General features: G+C 37.4%; 1 protein-coding gene across 1 annotated transcript in view; it reads left to right on the top strand.

Moving 5' to 3' along the window:
* Positions 1–9,990, top strand: part of LOC103201376 (dystrophin-like) — a 2,052,823-nt gene that overhangs the window by 1,548,985 nt on the left and 493,848 nt on the right. The window contains exon 44 of the mRNA XM_042781676.1: positions 6,796–6,968. Within this exon, the coding sequence (XP_042637610.1) occupies positions 6,796–6,968 (173 nt within the window). The remainder of the gene's footprint in view (positions 1–6,795; positions 6,969–9,990) is intronic.

Genomic DNA, 9,990 nt, shown 5'->3' with positions numbered 1-9,990 from the left:
TGGTGCGGGATCGGGCAGTGTTTCGTTCTGCTGTGCATGGGGTCGCTATGAGTCGGAAACGACTCGACGGCACTTAACAACAACAACAACATAAAGCTAGGTGATGCCTTCAAGGGCTATTAACACATGTAGGGCTGTCAGTCTCCACACTGTGTGGCCCAGGTCAACCACGCATGCCTGAGTCTCCTTTTCTATCTTTCTGGTTCTTGGCCAAGTGTCATTTCTTGTTACTGTCAGTGTACCCCATAGGATAACTTCCCTCCTACTTCAGATCTTTTGTTTCTACCCCTTTGAGTTCTTGGAAATCAGATCATCACTTTTATTATTATTATTATTTTCTTCAAATTAATTTGAATTAGGTAAAAATTATGACTAAATATAAACAAATGACCATGTCATTATTCATAATGATGACTTTCAGAAAGTATTAGAGATCATGCTTCTATGATGAAATTTGTTGGGAGATTTGGTTGCCTATTTTTTATTCTTTCTATATAATTTTTTTTCTCACTTTTAATTCTCAGCTATATTCAAGATAGAGAGGTTATCATTTGCTGGATTTCTTTTTTTAGTGACAAGTAATTCTATATACATGGGAGCGCTGGTAACATAGTGCCTAAGGCACTTGACTGCTAAACAGAAGGCTGGCGGTTCAAACCCACCAGCCACTCCTCGGAAGGAAGGTTGGGTAATCTGAGTGATACTGCCTTGGAAACCCAAGGAGGGGTCACTATGAGTCAGGTCCAACTTCAAGGCACATAACAACAACAACAACAATTCTATATACATAGGAAAGGAAATATGTGGATACTACTATCCTTGATGTTTTGGAATAATATCACAGCTATTTGTTTGGATAATACAAAGAAGAGTGCAACATGAACTAATTCCTGATATATCCCTTCTTTCTTTTTGTTCTAGTAGAAATTTTGTAATATTTCTTATTCTTCTCCAGTTAACTTACTACTTATAAACACCATGGATCATTCTGGATCATTCTACTTATTGAAAGAGATAATATATATTTAATATTCTATAATCCTAGCTTTGTACTTTTCTTTGTAAACTTTTATTCCCAGTAGCTTCCTAAAAGACAGACTTCATCCAGCTTCCTTTAGGGAACTGGACTACATTCTATTTCTCCCTAACACACATTATCCATTCCAATCAAACTGTGCAATTCATTGTCCCTGCTCATAACCAAACTCATTCCCACATTTATGCCAATCATAGGCTCGTCCCACCTGGAATAACCTCTTCCCTTCACTTCTTTCGATCCTACCCATACTTCATAGCTCAAACCAAGTCCTAGGACTTGGTGAAGTCTATTTCTAACACTTGATTTCCACATTGATTCCCTTCTGACTAACTTCCTTATATTACTTACTAATATGTTAGCTATTTATTAAAGGCTTATTGTATGCTGGACACTGTTCAAAGTATTTTTTTACAAGGTTTATCCCATGTACTATTCAAAACAACCCAGCATGTAGACATTATTATTTAATATTTAGTGAAGCCAGAGATGACAGAGTTTTCAAAGTTATATAGCTAATAAGATAAATAGAAGGGACAGACTCAAACCTGTGTCTATTTAATTCCTCATTGCTGTAATTTTTTCCTGGAGAGTGATAAAGGAGGCTTTCACTAGGAGCAAGCCAGACTCTTAGAGAAGGAGGAAGTGTTGGATATGTAAAAAGCCCTCCAGGAAAGGGAGTACCCTCTACTTCTTAAACCTTAGCACTGTGCCATCTTGCTTTTCTCATAGCTGAACTTTCTTGATACCCAGCTAAAATGTTCTCCATAATTATACTGAACTTTGAGCTATATTTTCCCTTTTTGTGGGCAGGAGGCTACCTATTATTTTCCATTTGCACCCATTTTCTCAATTATTTTGTGTTTTCTATTGTCATATCAGCTGCATCTCTGTCCACTGCTTCAGGTTTGTTTGAGTCTCTATATTAAGAACACAAAATTAGTTTTATACTTCTAAATACAGTGCTATTTGATACTGTCTCATTTATAGTGCTCATTCTGCTAAAATTTAGGCTGGATTGTTATTACTAGGGGAAAAAAATACCCTCAGCAAACTATAATTCAAAAGTACCGTAATATAGTGTAGTGTTTAAGAGCACAATCTCTGGAGCTGACTTCCTGAGTTTGAAATCTGGGTGCATCACTTATTTGCTGTGCGACCTCGGACATTTTACTTAACCTCTCTGTAATTTCATTCTGTTATCTGTAAAATGAATATTATAATAATGCTTACTCTAGAGGGTTGCGAAGAAGATTCAATGTTTTCATGTAGATGTAGTGCTTTCGGATAGTGTCTGTCCAAACCCACTTCCATCAAGTCAATTCCAACTCACAGCTACCCTATAGGGTAGAGGAGAACTGCCCCATAGAGTTTTCAAGGCTGTAAATCTTTACAGACGCAGACTGCCTCATCTTTCTCCCATGGAGCAGCTGGTAGGTTTGAACCATTGACCTTTTTGCTAGCAGCCCAATTCTTTAAACACGGCTCCAGCAGAGCTCCTTTGTCTGTGTCTAGTAAATCTTGTATATGTCGTTGTTGTTGCTGCTACTGGTATTATTTTGTTAAGCAACAAATGCTTTCTTTACCTAAACATTAGTTACTATTCTTCCTAAACAATACAATCATAAAAAGAAGATAACTTGATAGGATATACAGTGAATGCAGTGACTAAGGCTTGAGAGGAAATTTTCTGATTATGTTATAAGTGAAATAAAACTATGAAAATTACATTTTGGTTCAGATTGGTTGCACTGTGCAAAACTTTTCAATACCAACCTCCTGTTTTTTTTGTGGTCCCTAAGTCTAAGGTTTAGTCTTAAGACAAATGCCATCATGGTACTAGTACTGTCAAGTCAATTCTAACTGATGTTGTTGTTGTTGTTATTTGCCATCGAGTCAGCCCCGACTCATAGCGACCCCTCCTTGGGTTTCCGAGGCAGTATCACTACAAAAGTAGGAATGCCCAACCTTCCTTCCGAGGAGTGGCTGGTGGGTTTGAACCGCCAGCCTTCTGGTTAGCAGTCAAGTGCCTTAGGCACTATGCTACCAGAGCTCCTATTGATAGTAACCACATATGTGCCATCATAGTTTTGTTGTTGTTGTTGTTATGTGCCGTCGAGTCGGCCATTATAGTAGTTCTATTCAAATGTGAATGTGTTCTTTCCTACTTGTCCTATGGCTGTCTCCTCCCCACCTAGGATTCAGTCTGCCTATTTTTACTGAAAAATCTTCACTACTTATGCCAGCCTTCTAAAGAGAGGCCTGTGTTAATTCATCAATGATGCCATTTTAGGGCAACGTACTTGAGTCTTATTTAAAAAAAAAAAAAAAATCCAACTCATTGTCATTGAGTCATTTCTGACTCATAGCAACCCCTCCTTGGGTTTCTGAGGCAGTATCTTTACGGAAGTAGATTGCCCAGTCTTCCTTCCAACGAGTGGCTGGTGGGTTTGAAACACCAGCTTTCTGGTTAGCAGTCAAATGCCTTAGGCACTATGTCACCAGAGCTCCCTTGAGTCCTATAGCTTGACTAATTTCCTACCAGCCTCTCATCCTTAAGGAATGTGGTCACACAATGTTTATACTGATGAGTTCATGTTTAAGCCAATACTTTTGTATGGCTGATAGTTCACATGGTTCTTGTAGATAAAGGGGTGAATTACTGTTGGAAGAATTTCTAATATGACAGCAGGAGTATCTTGTAGTAAGGAGGTCTCTTTTCAGTACAAACAGCATTTGCTCACATGTGGACTTGAATGCCCAGTTGTAAAATGAGGAGTGAACAGTAGTCATAATTTCATATTTCATGTAGATGTTTGAGTAAGAGTAAGTAAGATATTCACTAGGTCCCATCAAAACAAATCAATCCATGTGGGTAAATTTTTTTTTAATCAAAATCAGATATACTGTCTTTCAGTATGCTCTTCCCTCAATGGTGGTTTTCCCTCTTTTTAGTAGTATCTTTGTTCAGCTCCAATAAATACTCTGTCTTACATTCAGTGTGTATAGCAAATGGAGAGGTGGAGACAGCTCAAGGTCTTCTATAGTTGAAAGACCTGCATACACTTCCCAACTCTAACACGTAACTAGATATGAGACTTTATGCCACCCTTACAGCTTCAGTGGTTTCACCTGTAAAGCATAGAGAATATGATGTATTTCACATGGGGCCGTGAGAGGAATAACTAAAGGGGTACATGTGTGTTTTGTAAACTGTAAAGCCCTTTATTATACATGTGTCATTTGTTCTAAACCACCATCATGACCTCGAGAAGTACGACTGGGTTAAGAGTTACCTTCTTGTAAATAGTATTTAGGACTAAGACAACACTTCAGCCACTTGTGAATTTCTAGGGAGAAAAGTTTTTATGCCAGTATCTATGAGGTCTGGAAGGAGATTCTCATGAATATAAGTTTTTAATGTGAATGAATTCAATAAAAGTACACACTAGATTTTAGAAAACTTAAAGACAAAAATGTCTCTTGCATTTCTCATATTTCCCATGGTGCTAAGATTAGACACATAATCAGTGTTCAATAAATACTTGTTTATTGATTTTATATTAATTTCCTTTTTGAAGATACAACAAAGTTGTTTGTATGCAGTGTAATATACATAGCAAGGACAAAAAATTAGCAAATTAATGATTCGACATCCTATTTAGCTTGGGGAGATCTCTCATTGATTCAACAAAGAAAATGTTAATGTCTTCATGATATGCATATTTTTTTAATGATACCTGGGTCTCTGCTATATATATAGTATATAAAAATTCAAATGTATTAACAATTATATATATATATTGTTGTATAAACTTTATTATCTTAAACAACTAAAGGGTCGACTTAAATCCCCTAAGTATGTACTCTGGGGTGAAGTTATAAGTAGTGTACAAATCAAATGCAAAATGAGAAAACTAAGTAAAAGTAAGGAAATTATCTGTATAACTTGGATCTGACCATTCTTTAGTCTTGTATTATTCAGATAAGTTATTTCACTTTTCTCTTTTGCTGAAGAAGTGGCCTGTTTTTCCATGTATTGCACAAATGTCATGGATGTATATTTGACCGAACTCCAATCTGCAAGAAGTCCAATACTAGATTTCCACCATGTATGATAGTTTCAGAACCAGCCTGTATCTCTTCTGAGCAAGCTTCTTTCTGATGGGCTAGAGATGCTACTCAATCTGGTTTAGTATTTCCATTCTTTCAGTTCTGGATGTGGTTCTATCCATATTCCCCCTTCCCGTCCTCCAAAGAGAATGGGGCAGAATTCTCTTTAGAGTCCATCAGTGATACTTTGGCTGCCAAAAATACTGACAGGAAGCTTTCATTGTCCGTCTACCTTCTGCAGCATTCAAAGCTCTGCAGCTAGGAGGCTGTGACTGAAAACGCAGGCCACCTCTTCTGAATTTCTAACATGGTATTGCTGCCACTTTCCCCCCGACTTTAGAAGAGTAATTTAATTCAATTTCAGAAAGAGAGAGAAAAAAAAGAAAACTTTTCTAGTTACACAGATCAATCCAATTGTTCAGAGCTTCAGAATGAATTTTTAAACTTGTTGAACAGAAGCATACAAATCTCTAAGAGCAAGTCAGATAATGTACAAAGCGTCCATTCATTGTGTAGGCAGAAAGGAATGCTGGTAGTCGGCAGCTCTCTAAGGAATGTTCCTTTGGCTTTGACTGTTCTGCTGGGAACAAGGAGGGAAACACATATATAAAATGAATTTATAATGTCTCTGTCTTATAATGGCAAAATGATAAGAAAAGTTGGCTGTTTAATATAAACTGTCAGTTGCATATTCCAGGCCTCCTCTCTTTGAGGTCCCTCCCACATCCACAGGCCTGGCTACCGTTTAGCAAGGACTACAAAGTGGCTGTTTATTATTATTGACTGGTGAGGCCTGTGCTCTGAAATTCATTCTGTCAACAGAATGTAAGCAAAGTTGGCATTTTAAAGCAGGGCTCTTTCAGTCGCTGGGTTTTCTCAGGATTGCTATGCAACAGGATCAGTGCTGTAGTCCCCGGTTCAAGCTGAAAATGTTACACAGGAAGACATACCATGTAAAGGTCAGATTCTTCTACTATGATAATTTTCTTGGTCTGTGTATATACAAATGAAGTCGATGCATAACTCTTATCAAGCTCCTATGGACTTTCCACCTGCCAAGGCTAAAAGTATGATGGTGTTTTAAATGGGAATTTTTACTAATAAATGTATGATGCTATAATACCAAGGTGAGCTTAATGTGTATGATCAAAAAGATTCTTTCCTATCATAGAATCCCATTACAGGGCCAGTGCTGTGCACCAGCCACCACCTTGTTTATTGGTCTCTCCATGCTCTGATGGTCAGAGGCATCTCTACAGATGTGTATAGGAAATACGTGCATAGAAAATGTGACTTGACCCATAGTGCAATAAAATGTTTGGCTAGAGATTCTCTTTGTCGTGGAATATTTTTCCAAATCAGTTTCATAAAATCATATATTTTATCCATGGAATAGAAACTATACCTTCTGAAATTGGTGGTTATATAAATACATTACTTTCCCATTCATAATGACAGGAAATCGTTTATTATATACCTAATTAGATGTTCATATTCATTTGGGATGTGTCTTCTTGTTAGTTGGCCTAATTGAAATGTCTGTTGAACTAATCCTCTAATGTGAGCAGCTCTCCAAATTCACCTTCATAACTGGTCACTTCTGTTTGGTAATTATGCATATGTTCTGTGTCCTCACTGTCCTCTAGGACCTCCAAGGAGAAATTGAAGCTCACACGGATATCTATCATAACCTGGATGAAAATGGCCAAAAAATCCTGAGATCCCTGGAAGGTTCAGATGATGCGGTCCTGTTGCAAAGACGTTTGGATAACATGAACTTCAAGTGGAGTGAGCTGCGGAAAAAGTCTCTCAATATTAGGTAGGAAAAGATCAGGAGCCAAAAAGCCAGAAATGAATTAAAATGGCAAATTTTTCCCAGTACAAGTAGCTAATGTCTCATATGTTTATGCAAATCACCCAATTTCAGAATGATTCATTTTATTTTGAATAAATGAATCATTCATTTGCTAGGTATGGAGATGATACTTGAGGGTTCAGATTAGATTAAAATGGTGATGTTTTATAACCACAGGAGAGATGCATATTAAGACATTAGAGTGAATTTAAATGAGGAGCACAGTATACTAATTTCATCCAGTTCTCTCTTGGCTTATCACAGGGTTATACAGAAAGTGATAAAATTAACGTGTGTTTATTATGGAATTCTTTCTTTGGCATTCCTCTAAATGGATAACAGAGGACATCCTTTAAATACTAGTAACACATTATAATTAACAATTTAGAGGGGCTAAGAAGAGAGTATAGACATTTCCTGTCTTTTGCTTCCTCTCAGATTTTGTTAAAACACATCCTCTGTAAACCAAGCCTTTACCTGCTCTACACTCATCTACTTTGTACTTTGCCCCTTTCTATGGATAAACTTTCTTTTGAGAAGATAATGTATGCATCTTGGCCTCCTTGTGAGGAAGACTGGGTGAGGCTCTTGCTATATTCATTTTGTAATAGTTCAGTAGTGGTTCAAAAGTGCAGAGATAGTAATTAAAATGGCCAGTGTTACCTAAATGCCCTAGGAAGTCAGGCTTCATGCTTTCTGGTCAGTGGAAAAATCACTTCTCTTTATAAAAATACATTGTATTTTCTTCTGGATCTAGTGGAGGGGTGATAGTGTACAAATGGACTTAACAATAGTTATGAGGGAATGAAGTAAATGTTGGGAATAGGTACTTCTAAGTAGTAAGATAGCAGAAGGAAGGTTTTTTTTCCCTTCTTTATATTTTTTCTAAATTGCTCACAAGTGCATCATACCAAACGAAACCTCACTGCCATCAAGTTGTTTCTGACTCTAAGTGACCCCTCCTTAGGTTTCAGAGGCAGTATCTCTACTGAAGTAAATTGCCCAACCTTCTTTCTGAGGAGTGGCTGGTGGGTTTGAACCGCCAGCCTTCGGGTTAGCAGTCAAATGCCTTAGGCACTATGCCACCAGAACTCCCAACTGCACCATAGAACATGTTTATTTCTATAATGAGGAAAGAATATAATTGCCCTTGTATTAATTCAAAAATATTATTATAAAAGTCAGCAGTTAATATGAAATAATAGTAATGATAGTAGCTAATACTTGGTATATTGACATACCATGCCATGTTATAAGCAATATATATATATATATATATATATATATATACACATATATAAGTTATATACACATCTGTGTATGTATATATATATATGTGTGTGTATATATATGCACACAAACTTTTTATTATGATTTGGGTGAAAGTTCATAGAGCAAATTGGTTTTCCATTCAACAATTCATACATTTCGTTTTGTGACATTAATTACAATCCCTACAATGTAACAGCACTCTTCCCATTTCCTCCCTGTGTTTACCGTTTCCCTTTGTCCTTCTTTCCTATCCCTTCCTTTCTGTGGTGCTTTATCCCTGGACAAATGCTATCTGTTTGATCTCCTCTGTCAATTGTTCTAAGGCCTGAGTACTTCCCTGGTGTTGCTGTTCACTTTCCAGGCCAGTTGATCATTTGGCTAAAAGTTGAGCTATGAGGGTGAGTTCAGTTCCAGGCTTGAAGAATGTCTAAGGGCCGCAGTCTCAGGGGTTCTACTGGTCTCTATCAGACTAGAAAGTCTGGCCTTTTTTTTTTTTTTTAATGATTTTGAATTTTGTTACAAATTTTTCTCCCACTATACCCAGGACCTCCTATTGTGATCCCTTTCAGAGTGATCAGCAGTGGTAGAAGCACTTTATATTCGTTTACTAATTGAATATTCTCAGCAACTCTAAAAGGTGTTGATGTTGTTGTTATGTGCCATCGAGTCAGACCCGACTCACAGCGACCCCTCCTTGGGTTTCCGAGGCAGTATCACTACAGAAATAGATTGCCCAACCTTCCTTCCGAGGAGTGGCTAGTGGGTTTGAGCCGCCAGCCTTCTGATTAGCAGTCAAGTGCCTTAGGTACTATGCTACCAGAGTTCCTAGAATCTAATATTATTCTCTTTTTACATTTGAAGGAACTGAAGCATAGAGAGGTTAAATAACTTGCCCAAGATCACGTAGTTAGTAAGATCTGAACCTTAGGAGTCCAGCTCCTGAGTCTGAGCTTCAAGCCAGCATTTTATACCGCAGTATATAAAAGAAAGAAGAAAGGGCAACACTGACCCAACTTTTACAAATAAGTACATAATAAGTCAAAAGATAAAATAGAGAAGCATGTTCTTAGGAGTAGAGAAAGATTTTTTTTATTTGTAAAAATTTTATTTTCCCCAGATTTACTCCTCAGCTTCTTAGACATTCATTTTCATTTCCCTATTTTGTCAATGACTTTTGTATCAGTGTGTTGGGGATAAGTCGGGGTCAGCACTGGGCCATGGCATTTTCAAAGATAGGGAGGCTCCATTAACTTTCTAGAGCTTAAACTCTAAGAGAGGTCAGTGTGTCTAATGATAGAGGCCACTTTCATAACATCTGTCATTAAAAAGGAATGGGACATGTGAGATGGAAAAGATAGTGGTAGGTAGAGCAAAGAAAAGAAAGTTATTCTTTTTTGCTGGAAAGAGGAAAGAAAGGTGCTCGAGCTGTTCAGAACATCACTCGGTGCCTTTTCTCTCCTTCATGTGAACTTGATGAAATAAAAGAATTGAAAGAGGCAAACAGCATGTCAGCCAAAATATGGACTCTTCATTCTCAGCAGTTTCCCATATGCCAGCTAGTGCAGTTGCATTCTTGCTGTCATTAATCAAGTTGAAAAGAGTTACTTTAGCTTATCTAAGGTGCTGCAACTTCTAGAATGTAAATATTCAGATCAGTGGTTTTGGCCTTTAAATTAGCCTCTCTAATAAAACAGGGAGCTCTGGTAGCATAGTG

Source organism: Orycteropus afer, unplaced genomic scaffold (genome assembly GCF_000298275.1).
Source record: "Orycteropus afer afer isolate SDZICR_OR568_19922 unplaced genomic scaffold, OryAfe1.0 scaffold00148, whole genome shotgun sequence".
Classification (NCBI taxonomy): domain Eukaryota; kingdom Metazoa; phylum Chordata; class Mammalia; order Tubulidentata; family Orycteropodidae; genus Orycteropus; species Orycteropus afer.
Note: the sequence above shows the minus strand (reverse complement) of the source record. Positions and strands in the feature narration are given on the sequence as shown.